The sequence below is a fragment of the Lagopus leucura genome, unplaced genomic scaffold (genome assembly GCF_019238085.1).
Source record: "Lagopus leucura isolate 7727_CA_CO unplaced genomic scaffold, USGS_WTPT01 Super-Scaffold_100002, whole genome shotgun sequence".
Taxonomy (NCBI): domain Eukaryota; kingdom Metazoa; phylum Chordata; class Aves; order Galliformes; family Phasianidae; genus Lagopus; species Lagopus leucura.
Genome location: NW_024962263.1, coordinates 71,939,569 through 71,956,425, shown reverse-complemented (window position 1 = coordinate 71,956,425; position 16,857 = coordinate 71,939,569). Strand labels below are relative to the sequence as shown.

The 16,857-nt window shown below is 38.5% G+C and overlaps 1 protein-coding gene across 36 annotated transcripts in view; it reads right to left on the bottom strand.

Moving 5' to 3' along the window:
• RIMS2 (regulating synaptic membrane exocytosis 2) overlaps positions 1-16,857 on the bottom strand; it is a 437,811-nt gene that overhangs the window by 238,691 nt on the left and 182,263 nt on the right. For all 36 annotated transcript variants that reach the window (XM_042868720.1, XM_042868731.1, XM_042868726.1 and 33 more), the window contains one exon: positions 537-1,462. In XM_042868720.1, the coding sequence (XP_042724654.1) occupies positions 537-1,462 (926 nt within the window). The remainder of the gene's footprint in view (positions 1-536; positions 1,463-16,857) is intronic.

The following is a 16,857-nucleotide window of genomic DNA, read 5'->3' as shown; positions in this document are numbered from 1 at the left end:
ATTGATACAAATCAACTCACTCACTTCAAATTTCTTTAAAAATTACACATATTTTTTTTAGGATCAGATGCTCTTTAAATTACAGCAGCCAACATGAAACTAGCATAACTAGAGCAATGATGCACAACTTAATACAAGAGAAATGTGGTCATGTGCCTACATTTAATCCAGATCAAATTTGCATTCGTGTGTGATTCAGGAGTACACAAATCTGGTACTAATGGAAATTAGTATTACATGAAACCATGGCCCTACAGACAGCCCAACTTTTGATACTGTATTGATATAATTAACAGATCTTTCAATAGGCAAGTATTTTCTTTAAATATATCCAAATACTTCTAGTAGCTGGGATGTTCTTTTCCATGTAAATAAAAAGTTAGAAAAACTCAACTCCATCACAACAAACTTAAGTCATATACAAAGGGCTGTAAATGTGTGCTTGCAACCAATTCTAATATGTAAAACAAACGCAACGGACTGGAACTCGAACCTCATTCCATATATATAAACTAGTAAAAAATAAGAAATCTTACCTTTTTCACTAACGCTTTCACTTTCAATCTCCACATCATCACAACTCGTGTACTCTGGAGTAGATGCCAATTCTTCTTCTGAGCTACTTAATGAAACCTGGCGCATTTTACCTCCCTTTTTTGTTTTATGGGGCTTTGGTGGTGGAGGTCTGACAGATTCAGACTGGTCTGAGCTGAGTGAATCATTCCTTAACATGGTCTCCATCTTTTCACGTTTCGTTTTCCGCACAGCAGAATTGGGATCCAAATGGTGTTGTTTCCTTAATGAATCAGAGCGCCTCATGTCCGGTCTTTCCAGAGGAATTGGACTCCTCCTAGGTGTAGGAGGGCTATGATTTGTGGTCCTCTGACGATTGGGACTTGGTCCCTGAGCCTCTCGAGTTCTTTCCATAGAGTATGAACGCTGATTTTCCATGGCAGCTCTGCGCTCAGACACCGATCTTTGCCTTGAGGGTCGTTCCATCCTCAGCATAGATATCCGGGAATCTTCCAACTCAGTATTTGCCAATGAGACATCGCTATGTCTCCGTTCATGACGTGCTCGGGACACTTCGGCATGGATGCGCATTTGTTCCTCATATGGTTGTGGCTTGACTGGATAACGAGCCAAGTTAGGATCACTTCTGTATCGTGCCTGATATTCCTCTTCTCTCCTCTGCCTTTCATATTCCTCCCTGTTCTGTGCATCCTCCTCTTCTACCGGATACTCCTTGGAACGCCTGCGACTCCTCCTGTTGGAATCTCTATAATCACCCAGTTCAGGCTCTTCGTATAACTGAGGGCCACGCTGTGACCGCCTATCGGAATAATCTGATGGTGACCTGGGCATCGCACTGTCTGATGTTGCATACTGTGAATATTCGTCTCTCTCTTCCCTCTGGTCGTATCTTCTGTTCTGTTCTCTTGATATTGATGGGCTTCTTTTCCTAAACAATCATGACAAGAAATAAGAAAAAGAATTTTGTTAATATTTCCCGTAGCACAGATATACATTTAATGCCAACTAAATGATACAAAGATCAGCTAATGGGGAAAAATCCATTCATTGCATTTGTTCATGAATGTGCTCACACAATTCCTGTACTAAAATAAAGACCACATGTTTATGGTGTATAACTAAAATAAAAAACAGCTTTATAGGAGAAATGTTTATACAACACCATAAAATACAGAATACAAATACTTTATTTTGCAATTGTAACTGATTTACAAGTACCAAGATTCTATAAGCTTTTGTACTCTTTTTTCCAGTGATACAATCTGACCATGTAATTTTGTTTCATAGGATTGTATAGTCATGACAGAAATTAAGGCTGTGTGTCTCACTACATTAGTTTGATGTTTTAGCTTCCATTATTGCTTAAAAATATACATTTCATTTCCCACAGAGCTCTGATGTGTGCCAAGGGAAAAAAGGAGGATGAAGATCCAGTGGCAGCAGATGTCTAGCAAAGATCCTCAAACTTCCACCTGATTTGACAGAAAAATCCTTCCCATCCCTACTTCTCTTGTATCATTTTCTGCTACAGACCGCATCTAGCAATGGGCAACTTCTGAGGATAACAAGGAAAACAAAACAAAACAAAATTATCAACAGATATTCTTTCCTGAACACTGACAAACATTTGACCGAAGCACACAATTTTGTTGTAAACAATATCTTAACAGGGAATCTGTCCTAAATATATAAAAAATATTACATAAATTCCATTCAATGTAGCATTGCTTGCTATTTGAATAGAATGAATTAATTAAAGAAGGAGGAGTGATTCATAAAAAAAACAGACTGAAACTTCAAACTGTGCCTGAATTAATCCAAAAAGGATGATGAGTGTTCAAAATTCTACTACCAGATGTGTCCAGCTTGGGACTCAGCACCCCAGATTCAGCTGAAAGAGTTACCTGTGGGAAACTGGAGCAAACATTATTATCATGTTATCAGCCATCTGCACTTACATTTTGTTCTATCTTTCCAATTAAGAACCTTCACAAATGTCCACTGATCCTGATCACAGGCAGCAATATGGGGATCCTGCCCACTGTCTAGGCTAGAGAAAGAACAGCAAATACACAACCTGCTGTTCCCACAGCTGTCCTAAAAATGAAAGGCTCGAACTTAGTGAAGGGGAGAAGGAAAAGCAGGCCCTCGTGGTGCCCAGGAAAGCATGCAGAAAAGGCTCTGCCTACGTACTTGCACAGAAAACTCTTCTCACAGCCAAAAAGGAAAGACTGTCTCAGCTCATCAAAGGAAAACTACAACTGCAGAAGAGGAGAGTGTGCAGTGGATGACTGGCCAGTCGGCATTCTGGCTTAGGTACCTTACAGGGTTTTAAAACTATGCATGAAAGATTTGGACCCAGTCCAGACCACTAAACATTAAAGAACTTTGGCCTTATAAAGGCACCTGAAAATGAGGAAACTAATTCAATCATGCAAAAGTGCAACTCCTCCTGAAGGTGAAGGATGACAAGTACTATAAGCATCATTTGGATGCCTATTTACTTATTGTGAAGTTAAGATGTCCTATCTGTCTTAATAAACTGTCATGTTTAAGACTAGCACAAATCATAACCTCTGCACATTTAAGAAAAAACTCTACGGCTTCTGCTACTGAGGAGTCAAACTGAATTGTTCTCATATGACATAAACAGAGTTTCCCAAGTCTAAAACCAGAACAGCCAACAGAAATAGACAAGTAGGACAACATAATTGCCAGCACCATAGAGCTTGCAAAGACATATAGGTTTTCATTAAAACAAGAGAGATTAGAGGTAGAAACTTAGTTTAAGTTTCTAGTTAAGTTTCTTAGTTTTAAGAAGACGTGTATCTTTCTGTTAATCGGTTTTCAGTGGATGAAAAAATCACCACTTCCGAAATTAAGATACTTCAACTGCAAATTACAGATACTGTTGAAAATTTCTGCCATACCTGTAATGAAAATGTGCCTAGCTTCTCCTCAGTTCCATTCTATGCAATCACAAAATCTTTCATCTGTACACGTACCCAATTGGAGTAGATGGCACTCAGTTGATATGGGATCATCCACATAGATTTCAATGCATGATTGAGACAATATGTGTGCAAGTTCTATCTGCATATATTCTGCTTTCAATATTAAGTGCTGGAGATAGTGAGTGTGCTTTACGTGTAGAGTTGATATATTTGCAGCTGCAGATTTTTGCAAGTATTTGTTCCTCGAAGACATAAAAACACCCTCAGAAGCACGGTTTAGAAGATCAAGTTCATAGTGAACTGTGTAACATATAAAGACACTACACACAATCCAGTTTGATGAATCTAATGTATGCTTTAGAGTATACAAAGTCTACACGCTTTTCAGGATGAAATATATGCATATGTATACTTACAGCAGTATAAATAACGGAGTAGTTAGAATTAGTTTGGCTCCACCTGGGAGGTCATATATACATGCACACACATACAAGACTACTTCACACAGTCCTAACAATGTGTAGAGGACAAATCTCTGCGAACACTGCTACTTAAATGTCATGGGAGGAATGACTAAGGGTGAAAAAGATGGGATTTCTGCATGAGTAAAAACACTGATTGTACACCTCCTGCTTACACCAGTGTACTTCTATCTCAAAAACATGTATTTTTTGGAACTGTTACAAGACTTCTAGAAAATTTACTTTTTTGTCCTAGCATGAGCTATGTTAATGAGAGGAGGATGGGCCAACAGAGTTCTGTGTTTTTATACCTCTTACACAAACGATTTCCAACCACTTACCACAAGCAGTCATTACCTTTTCTTGCTTTCATTGCCAAGACATGAATACAGAACGACAGCAGTGGCTGACAGCAATGTAAAGATAAGCTGAGCTCTCAATCTACTCCAAACCTTTCATGGAAGAAACAGCCTTATACAGGTGCCCTGCATGAGCCAATACTGGGCCAAAAGAGGAAAAAGGACCTTCTGAAAATACAACTTCAATCCTCAGAGGGAGCAGCCTAACAGGTAAAGTCACTACTGTAATTCCTAGCCTATGCTGACTGGGACCAACACACTTTCCTTCTAATTAATTTACTCGCTCCTGAAGAGATCCAACTTAACTACCAGTATCAAATGCCAGCAGATGCAATCCCATCCAACAGAAACAAATTAGCAGTACTCACGCACCACTGGGCCAGAATCTCGCTGGCTAGAGAGGGCTCATGCTGCCCTGCAGCCCCCACACCACAGGGCACAGCAGCTCGCCATTGCCTTACTGCTCACACGGCCCCCCCAGACCATTAGCACTCTTTTTCATTTTAAAAATACCTGCAGTGAACGCAGCTGTGCAGTGCACGTGTACATTTGGAACGGTGTTATTAAATCGTGGCAGGAGGCACAGTCTTCACAAAAACTTATGGTCAGTGACTGCTATTAAAAATCTGCTGTTATTTTTAGATCACACTAATTCTCACTCACCTTCACCAGCCTCTGTCTAATCCATTTCTCACTGTTAACTACCACTAAGATACCTCAACAAAGGCGTTCCACGCCTTGGACACTGACTGCACACGCACCTGGACAGCCCAGCATACAGTGGGCAGCAGAAGCCCTGGGTGCCACAGCACCCAGCACAGCCCGGCCCCACCACCCACCGGGCAGTCAGCAGGACTGCCCCATATCTGAACAATTACTGCACCTCAAGGCCACTGAGACCACTGTCCCTTTGAATCAGCAATAAAACAAAATCTCTATTATGATTAGAAAAACCTAGAATCTACAAACCTACACAGCTCTCTTTCTCAGGCACAGTTTATAAAAACGCACTTTTCAGATAGAAAAACTGAAATTCATTTTCTCCAACTTATCACTAATTATCATCATCATTTATTACCTGTACATGACATTTAGGCTTATAACACATCTTTCCTAACCTTACGCCAGTGGAAACCTCATTTGCACTGCACTACGAATGTCACTACAGAAAAGGAAGTAGCTTCACTGTAACCTGACAACGCACTTAAGTCATTCAATCCCTCCCCATGCTTCAGCAACATTATAAGTACTTGAAATATGGCACAGAAGAATGTAACACTGCTTTTTTTCATGGCCCTGATTTCAGTAACAAAACAAAACAGCCTAAAAATCTTTGACATTCATTTGTATTCTTCATTGGAAAATCACCCTTCTGCTTTGTTTTACATTTGGGTGAAAAAAATATACTCAAAAGTACCAAGGAAAAGGCAATATGAAACGGCAAGTTTTTGCATCAGATTCCAAAACCACAGTAAAAACTAGATCTCAGATCTTTCTGACTACTAAACGTGTTCTCAGGCCCATAGAAGACACACATGAACTGAAGAAAACTTTTAAGAAAATGTCCTTCTGAAGATATGTCCAAACATACGGGTTCCTAAACTCACCTTGGACTTACCTAGGGTCAACCACAAAATTAGTAAGGGCTTAGTGGCCCAAGCCACCATGAGCTACTTCTAAGACCTATTTTTTACTCAGCAAACAATATACTAACTTGGTCTCCCTATAAGTTAGGGAGGAAGAGTTGACTGGAAATGTAAAACTGAAGATATTTGTCTTGCATGTATTGTAATCTTCCACAACTCTTTTCAAAACGTGCTACTTTTAGCACATGAAATAATAACACAGAGTAGGTAAAAACTCACACTTCCAACAGATATAGGCTGGTTTACTTAGCAATAGGGATTAGTGCATTAGTTTAAGAACCAATATATCAGTTTCGCAAAAGGAATCCATAAGTGATAGTTCCAAAACTTTCCATTTCAATTAAGTGGGTGAACAGGCTTGTTTTTCCTCAATAATTTTGCTCTGGGGACATAACAGAATACTTTTATCTTCTGCCTCAAAGATTTTGCCTCATGAGAAGTACTGGAGTCATAATAGAATATTTTTATCTTTTCCCTCTAAACGTCCAAGGACATTTTCCTCGGGTTCCACATACACTTTGTAAAAAGTGGCTCACTATGGCCTAATAAGCAATGGAAATCTTCCAAACTGGGGAAAAACAAATTAAAGTGAGTAAAAGGTTTCAGTGATGAAGCTGATGGTGAGAAAAGGGGAAGAAGTAGGTGGGCACTTGACCACCCTAAATACCACCGAGCATGCTCAAAGGAACATTAGGACATGTCAATGGACCTTGAAAAATAGTGAATATGTATGCCAAAGTACTGCATATGTATGTCTTAACTGTATAATTGTAGAGCCAGAACTCTGAGGGTGTGCTTGTTTGTCAGGTTGCCCAGTGCGCATCGTGAGGAATAAAGGAATGGCACTTTTAGCACCACACTGGAGTTAGAGTATTCTTCCTGGATTTTGGATGACACAGCTGGAATTGTTAGAAAAGCCATGCAAGAGACAAGGCCTCTTCTCAGAGACCTCATCAAACACAGCAAGCTCAGCTTTGTCTCTAAATTCCTAGACTGCTCCTGTTAGGAAAAGAGCTCTTGTGATCACATAATAATAGTCCCAAACTTCTATGGCTTCAAGCATTCTACTCAATAGGCAGTCAGGCACTTACTTCAGACCAGTGACAGGGCGCACATAACGCACCGCCATGCCACCTCACAAAAACGTTCCCAGGCTGCTAGAAGGTGAGTTGAGCACACTGCTGATCTTGCCATGGAAACTTCTGAGCGTGCAGGAAAACTCCCTGTGCCCAACTAAGATCCACCTGCCATTCCCAGGGACAGATTTGTTCTTCCACTGCCAGGTTCTCTTCCGAAAGGATTTCCCCAGACTTTCTTTGCTCCGCTGAGGAATCTGCAAAATGTTTCCCTATTTTGGAAATGTTCATAGGAGACTAGGTGGTATTGATTCAACTTCTTTTCTCATTCTCAGCTTATGAATTTCCAGTTCTGTTTTTGCTGTGTCACACTGTGCATGGGAAATTATTCTGCATACACTCCAAGAGCAGCTATGGCTTCAGCTTAATAAGAAACAGCTTTTTCTGACTTCTAAGCCATTTCTATTCTACCAAGATCTCTTTCTGCCGTTGTTCTATACTGTCTAGTTTTAAACTACGCTGATCTTCTAATCTGTCTCTTCTCTTTCAGCTTTCAAGTTAAATCACTTAAACAGCCTACTCTGATAAAAACAAAGGTATTTATCACATTTCCTGACCAATATACTTTTAAACAAGCTGCCCTCAAGTGCACTTAACACTCAGATGTCTAAGCAATTAATTAAGTAATGTTCGTCTGAGACATTACTTCATTTCTCATTTCAGCCATGCCTTACAAATTCTGTTTTATAGCAATCGTATTTTGAGCCACTAAATACCTTACAGCAAAGTATCTCCAAACAATAATGAATTACGTTTACAATGATGACTATAAAAATTATGAAGCATGAGAGTAGCACTGCAGATGTTGATTCCTATTAGATTTTATCAGAAAACATAAGTTCACTGACTGCAGGCTGGTATCAAAGGGATAAAAGGGAATCTGTGGTAACAACACCGTTAACATAATGAAATTCACAGTTGATAACATCTTTGCTTTAAACTTGACATGACTGCACAGACACATAAAACAGCACAATTACCACAGAACCACAAATTTGCTATGCGAGTAATTCAGCACAAAAATCAGCACTGCAACTTGGAAGGGCTAATTTCAGTTTGTTGTGAATAGGATTTTAATGGAAAAAAAATGAGGAATCCCAGAACAAAACTAGCAATTGTAAATATCCCTTGCTAATCGACAAATATTTAAGTAACAAGGATATTTCACAGCTGTTTATTACACCAAGAACATCATGGGGGGGAAAATGAAACTACCAGTAGAAACATGTTTGTACTCCTTTACTATGATTGAGTTTTTCAGCAGCCCTTACATCATGTGATTTAAGAGCAATAAAATAACTGTACTTGCATCTTACTGTTCATTCAGCTACACTCAGAATGCTTTCCTTTTACAAACAGGTAAAACGTCAGGAGATTTTTCCTTACTCTACTTTCAAACATTTTCAAAATTAGTATTCTACTAATGATCTCCAGTGAGATTCATAGGAAATGTGTCACCTATTTTCTGTAAGACCTTTTTGTTAAAAAAGCAAATTATGAAAACAATGCTCAATGGGTTAAATCTCTTTCTAGAATAATTGGTCAGAAAATGCATTCTAGTGATTTGTGTTAATACCGACACCAAAGAAATAACATCCTGAAGGGTGGAATCAATTAACAGCTGTCATATGGCAGGATTCAAATGAATTTAAAACCTGAGGTGTTGAAAGGATTGTAGGTCACATAAATATTGAAGTAGAAGAATGAGTTACTACCATATGGAACTGTTACAAAAAACCGGCTTAAAAGAATATAAAATACAAGTAAAATCCAAAATGCATGTTATAACATGCAGACGTGTTATCTTTATGAGAAGAAATCTAACTTTGCGAGAAATATTTCTAAACCACAGATAATACAATCCAATTTAAAACATCAACTTAAAATGTAGTAAGTTATTAAAGATACATTCTCACATATCTGAAGCCTGTTTTTCAGTACCTTCAATGAGCATTTTTTTTGCTAAAAATAAAAATATTTCCCTAACCATCCCCAAGAGAACAAAAAACACTGAGCGATCTACATCATTTTCACACAACACATTCAGCACCTTTCTTTCCTGCTTTACCTTTTGATCAGCCACTGCACATCTGGGAAGGATGAAGCCTCGGGTTCATAAGAATACATCAATTTCTGTTCTGGCTAGGTCTTTCATTTAATCTTCTGGGTTCAGCAAAATCATATAAGAAGCCTCTTAATTTTGAGACACCTCTTTAGAAATACACTTACAGACTTTTCTCTCCCTCCAAAATGCAATTACAAAATATAAGGCATCTGGGAAAAAAAAAAAAAATCTAGCATAGGAAAAAGCAATTCAAGTCAGAGAGCTGACCCAATGGCAAGCTATTGAGAGCATGAGGAGTGTTATAGTTTAATGCTGTTAGCATGTGCTGTATATAGCTGGAGGTCAAGTAAGAATTTACCCTATAAGGAAGATTATGGTACTTAGCTGATTAGTGCCTTGCTGCAGTACTATTGCCTACAAATGCACATGCTGGTCAAAGCATTTACATTTTAAAAATTGTTCAGTTCTGTTATTTCATGTCTTGTGTTACTGGGTCCCATATGAAATTCTGTAATATCTATTATTTTTAGTTTATAACAAATCAAATTTTGACAAAATTTTCAACTGACAGGTTAGAAACAGCTGTGCCACCTACTTCATTCTGAAGAGATGAGCATACTGCAGAACTGAAACTATTTTCTTGTTGTTTTACATGCCATTCTCCAGAAACAAACAAGTAGAAATCAACAGACTAAACGTTTCTACCAACAGGCACCAGAACTCACTTTCAAAACAAGGTGAAAATCAGAAAATAATCTAAAGCAAATGCGTAGATGGTTTCATTTGCATTAAAGCATAAGTAGACAACTTTCGACAATTTCACAAGCGAGGTGCTTTTCATCTATGCAAAGCAGCTTAAAAATAAGTTATTTATTTAATATAAAGTACTTTGCCCCATTAAACTTGACTGCAATAAATTTAACACATGGCATTAAAGTGGCATGACACAGGAAAAAATACAGCTGTGGTAGCAACCTAGATTTCCTCCACCTAGTACACAGGACTAGTGAGTTGCTGCTCCTAGAAATGCATTCTGACACCAAGGTTCTCCCTTCAGCCACCACAGCAGAGCATATATTGTAATACATTTCATTTCTACATCACTGCATCTAGTTTCGAGCAGTTCAAGAATGCAGCCTTCAAACAACAGTCCTTATGCGAGCTGAAATGTGCCCAAATGCAGGATGGAACAGTCACGGCCGCCCAGACTGCTCTTCCAGCTCCGATCCCACCGCTCAGATGGGAGAAGTCCACTATGCCTCTGATGTCTGGAAAACTCCCAACCTCACTACCATGCAAAGCACCTCATGTGAGTAACAACAGCCTGGTTCAGTGAAATAACACGAGATCCCTGAATGTAGCATTTATGCAAAAGTAACTCTGCTTCTCTGCAGTGCTGAGATCAGTTCTGAGATGATCCACTCTTAGTTTCTAGTTACCTCTTACAGGTATGTATCTATTTTATAGAGTCTTCCACAAAAGAACTTCAACGTGCAGATTTCTAAAGAACATTTATTCCAGGATCATTACCAAAATCCATAAGGAAATTCAATGGCTACTCCAGGAATTGTGTGGAGGTGAACACTTGGAAACTGAAAGGGCAACTGCTCACAACTTCGCTACAGAAAGGTGGTATCCCATTGAGATGAGAGCAGTACACACAGAGGAAAATGCAGACTTCTAGCAGAAAGCAAATCAATGTTTAAAGTCTTTGTAGGACTATAGAAGACATATTAGCTACGAGGTAAACTCACTGAAAGACACAATTATGCAATTTCTTCTCTTTCATAAGAGTTATATGAGTATCAAAGATGCTTTAAGATGAGTGAACTGAAACATAGTAACATAAATGAGCCCTTTGACTTCTGCTGCACATCACTGCAATAAAAGCAGGTTTCATTACTTTGGTAGTACTTAAAGAAACTAAGATACTGTCTTTTCTTATTCTGCAGGATAAATGGTCTTTTTTACTCAGTGTATGTTCAAATATCCCAACCAATTCATCCTTTACAGTTCATGTCACCAACCTACACTACCCAAAAAATAAGATTTTTGTAGGATTCTCCAGTCACCATACAAATGACAAAATTATAACTAAAAATGTATTATGTATTAGAAGATTTTGGACTTAATGTTGGTTACTTCTTCCACCAACAAGAGCATTCTGAGAAAAAGTATGAGAATAAATAAAAAGATCAAAAAAGACCAAGCGCAGATTCACGTGGCAAGCAGGTAAAAGACTCTGAAGGGGAATTGAGTCTTAGAGCTTCTTCATGAACACCGATTTCCTCTGAAATGTCAGTCTGAAAGTAATGCCTCCTATTTATTTCCATGGAAACTACAACATATAAATAGGATGTAGATACAAAGAGCAGAATAACACCATTTGACAAAGCAAGTTCTCAGCTACAAAACACAATTCTTCAACTGTTCAACCATAAGCTATGCATTTTGCCAGCAATGGAGGAGAGCCTGCACACCATTCTCATCAACATCTGCACCAGCGGAGGTGACCCACTGTCACTGTTGCTACTGCTGAAACACTCCACTCACGGCCTCAGTGTGCTCTCATCCACTGTTTGGTGTCCATCAACATTCAGCAAGCATCAGTGAATACCAATGGAAGCCATTTTTTCCACACGGAGTAATTTAATGACACACCTTTACTTCTTCCGTGTCATACGCCATTTTGTCAGACGGCCCCTCTGCTGCCATCTGTCACATGGCAACAACACGTAACGGGATACTGTTGGGAAGGTTCATCCTCTACTGCCATACCAACAGTATCTGCATCTGACATCATGGGCCAACGCAATAAAATAGGAAGCATTACTCTTGGAGTAGTCCTGATATTACACAAAATTATCAAGTACTGATCATAAGTCAGTCTTGAATAGAATGTGAGCAATCATCTTAGAGAACAGTAAAGGACAGCAAAAAAAATTTAATTAAAGAAAGTGATGATCTTCAACATTTTGAGAAAACAGTCATGAAAGCTTTTAGAGATTTGGGAAGACTTCATCACCCTGAATAGTGTTACTGTCAAATTGCTGGGATCTATAGCATTTTTCAAGTTAACCTTTACTCATTGTTGAGCAAAGCAACGAGAAAGGTTAAATGCACGCTCACTGAAGTACTTTTCAAGCAGAAGAGTAATTGAAGGTTAGGCAGGGGATAAATATAATAAAGGGTACAACTATGATCACGTGGTACAATGTTTTTCATCGACAGAATATTTTTACCAGAAATTAGATAAATGCCAGACATTATAGGTGGATCAACAGGCTAAGGCCAACCGTATGAGCTTCCACAAGCTCATACAACTAACAACTAACTGCTGGGTACTGCACTTTGGGCACAACAACCCCATGCAATGCTACAGGCTTGAGGCAGCTTGGCTGCATAGCTGCACAGCAGAAAAGCATCTAGGAGTGGTAGCTGTCTGAACATGAGCCTGAAGTGTGCCCAGGTGGCCAAGAATATCAAAAGCACCATGGCTTGTATCAGAAATAGCACAGTCAGCAGGAGCAGGGAGGTGATCACCCCTCTGTACTTGACAGTGTTGAGGCCACACCTCAAGTATTGCGTTCTATTTTGAGCCCTTCTCTAAGGAAGACACTGAGGCCCTGGAGCATGTCCAGAGAAAAGCAATGAACCTGTGAAGGGTCTGGAGCAGAAGTCTGAAGGGAGCAGCTGAGGGGACTGGGATTGTTCAGTCTGGAAAAGGGGAGGCTCAGGGGAGACCTTACACTCTCTACAACTGCCTAAAAGCAGGTTGTGGTGTAGGGGGAGTCAGTCTCCCCCAAGAAAGAGTGATTGGAGGAGAAGCAGTTGCCTGAAGCAGTGCCAGAAGAGTTCAGATTGCTTACTGTGAAAATTTTCTTCTTGGAAACAATAATAAGGCATTGGTACAGGCTGCCCACAGCAATGGTGGAGTCACCGTCCCTAGAGATGTCCAAGAAACACGTGGATGTGGCACTGAGGGACATGGATTAGCAGGCATGGTGGGACTGGTCAATGGTAGGACTAGGTGATGATCTTAGTGGTCTTTTCCAACCTCAATGATTCAATGATTCTATAATCCACAACTAAAACTCTGCTGAAAAAATATATGAGATTGAATTCCTCATATTTGGCCTCACTGTAGTACCAAGCTCATTTATACTAATTATTAGGGTGATATTTCCTAAAGCAAAGGATTACATTATTTAAGTTTATACAGATGATATGCTATTAACAGGAGAACCTAAAGGCCTCTTACCTATCCATTAAAACCTGCCCACTTCCCAACGGGTTTGTTATGGCAATACAAGCAATGCTCTTTTGAGTTTGATTTATAGATCAATAACATCCACATTCAGAGATAATCACCACAGATATAAGCACTTAAAATACAGATAAAACCTTGACAGAATGACCATCATTAGTACATCATAGTACAAAACAGATTTCTAAAAACTAATTTTATGAAAAGTAGACAGCAAAATATCTGGAGGTTTATATAATAGACATTTTATATTCTCACTATTTTTGATATTGCCACTTCCCGCTGTCTTAGAAATACCTTCAATAATGCATTACATGCTATCTCTGAATGGAGAACTCAGATGCAATTTCTGATCGATAGTTTAAAGGCTGAAAACCACTAATGACACAGTAGCATCTGCTAGCTTTCATAATTCCACACTCACTAGATATATTGACCCTGAAAATAAAGATTATGACAACCATTTGGTTTCACCCAAATAAGAAAGGAAAATCTAAGCCTCCATGAACAACAACAAAAATCAAATATACACAGACAAATGAATAGCAATTTATATTTCATCACTGTCTCCCCAGAAGCACTAATGTTAATAAAATACTGAGGTTACGAAGAAAAGGTTCTGTTTAGTAATAACACAAGAAAAAGAAGTAAGGTAGTTTAATTAGAAGTGCAAACTTTACCATTCACTTCAAAAGGATATTCCGTGTTATAAAAATACGTTATTAAAAGTATTATTAAAAATGGGAAGTTTATGACCTGTTTTCTCTTTCTCAGTCATTTAAATTAACATTTATCTATGCATTGTGATGCATTACTGCTTTATCTTGCTGATTTTTATTTTGCACTATGAGTGTTTCTATGTACAGTCAATGACAGTGCTTTGTGACAGCTCTGTTCCTCTGAACCTCACCTAACCAAGTTGAGACTGCACCAGTACTAACATCAGCAGAATAGTTCCTCTAGGTAGGCCTAGATTCACCTACTCAGTTTTGACAGGCACTAGAACTGCCTTATTGTATGTATGCGTCTGCCCTAGCTCCTCTTTAAAGGACTGGCTTAAGGAAACATCAAGTGGAATTTTTTTACACTGCTGTAAGAGACATGAAATGGAAGTTAAACATCTGAACTCACTGGGAATAACAAACACTTCTGCAACACACAAAACTTAACATTTTGTGTGTTGTTTGCAAACACATTCATAGCTCAGAGATGCAACATTTTACCACACATTCTGAAAGCTGTTTGTCAAGAATCATCAAAGGTACAGGCTCATAGGCAAAGGGAGCTCCAATAAAATGTGTTGGGTCTTTGTAGGACCAGCAAAGACCGGACTGGAAGTGATCTTATTAAGCTGAATTAATCTGAATAAGAAAATCTGTTTTCCCTTTTTCTTAGCAAGTCACCTTAAGAGAAAACTTACTGAATTAAAAGTCAGTTTCAGGTCAGGTCAGCCCAACATTGGTAGGACCATGTTGTCTCACCATCCACAAGACAGGGCTGAATTCAAAAATTCTGCATTAAAAATGTCTTTCACTTACACAGGGATCTGGATCTAATGTTTCAGTTCCAGATTATGAGGGACACTGGATCTGTTCATCACAAAGTGGTTGAAGATTGTAATAGAAACACTGAGATGATTGGAGTTTTATGCAAATGTCACAGAGTTGACTAGATCAATCTACGTCCAATTAAGACAGAAACTTAAACATAATGCAAGAATTAGGGACCTGATCAGAACTAATATGCCATTACCTTAAAATACAGGGGATGTGGAAAGAAATAGGGAGATAAGCATTTCAATAAAGTGGACTAAATGGCTTTTATTAATTGTTTTATTTGGAAGTTGTATGTCTTGCCATCATAGTTGATTTGAGGGGCAAAGAAGCTCACAGAGAAATGATAAAGGTGATAAATGCAAAATCTAATGAAGTAAAACTCAGGATAATCAAATTCTGCTTAATAACTGCTTGATGAAAAGACAAAGCTGTAAATGAGCATTACCTAATGCACAAAACACCTGCATCAATCAAATTAAAAGAAATCAGTGCTAGGTAAGACAGGCAAAATGAAATATAATCCAGGATGTTTCTAATTTATATTTCTGTCATTTCATTACGTTTTCTATAACAGCAATGCTTATGGGAAATGAGAAGAGTATTCTACTTTGCTGTAACACCGCATACAGGACCTGGTAATGGCTGAGTATACGTATGGGCTAAGTACCCACACAAGAACAAACTTATGTGCTACTTAGCTGCCTACATGTATGCTCAGAAGTACACCTACTTCCAAGATGTTTCTTCCTTTCAAGATGTTTCCCACTCTCGAGTTTTGAAAATAACTTTTTTCTTAGTTTACTAATAAACTTTGTCCTCTGGCTTTCTGTACTTACAAATGATTTGGCCCCTCATTCTCCCTTCCTAAAATGTGTATTGCCACAAACATTCTGTTCTGGAATAGGACAGTATCCCTTGTCTACAGCATTTTGTACCTACTTGTATCCAAACTCAGAAGAATGGAGAGGGTTAGCAGAGAAACATATGTTGTCTCACCATTAGTCTAAGGATGATTACAACATTCCTTTCTTCCTCTCTTAAAAAAAAAAAATTATAATAACTTTTGTTATTATAATAAGGATTAAGAATCTGAGGTAATAAGGGTCTTACTACATATATACTAATCAACTCTTCAAATACCAATAATCTCCTTGATAGACTCTAACAAGTAGGAGGATCAGCCTCCATGTTTCATTGTTTATTGAAAGCTCAAAGGTGCCTCAATAAGACTTTAGGATTATGACCTCACAGAAAAAATTAAAAAAAAGAGGAATGACTAATGACTAAGGTCATAGCCAACACAACAGACCAGAACTTCCTATTAAAAAGTCAAATCTGAACAGCTTTGAAAGAGCCACAAGTAACTTTAATGGAGATATCTAGTAAGCTGTATTACCATCTGATTCAATGATCAAGCTCAAGCATCAACTAAATTAACTTTGCTTTTTCTTCCCAAAGATCATTAGAAAATTAGTCCTTAGGATTTCTTTCTTAAGCCAGCTGCCTATTAAAGAGGGCTACAACACAAACGTGATTTCCCTCCCTGATTCCCTCTGTTATCAAGCTAACTGCTGTAATTATGCCAGTGTTTCACATTGTGTAGCAAACCATAAATACCTTAGATATGCTAATGTATGGGTTAAGCCTATTTGTTCCAGTGCACAATAAAGCACAAATACAGGCTTGTTCCAGTAACATAACCTGCAGATCAGTTTTACTGCAAAAACTCCATTCTGCGTATGTATTTTCTGAGCTTTCCATTTCTTTACACATCCCACAGTTGACTGGCATATTGAGGCCAGTAATACAACATTTTGGATCAGGAGGAAATAAAGGAAAGAATCCTATTCAGACAGGGGCCAGCAAAGTCACAGAGAAA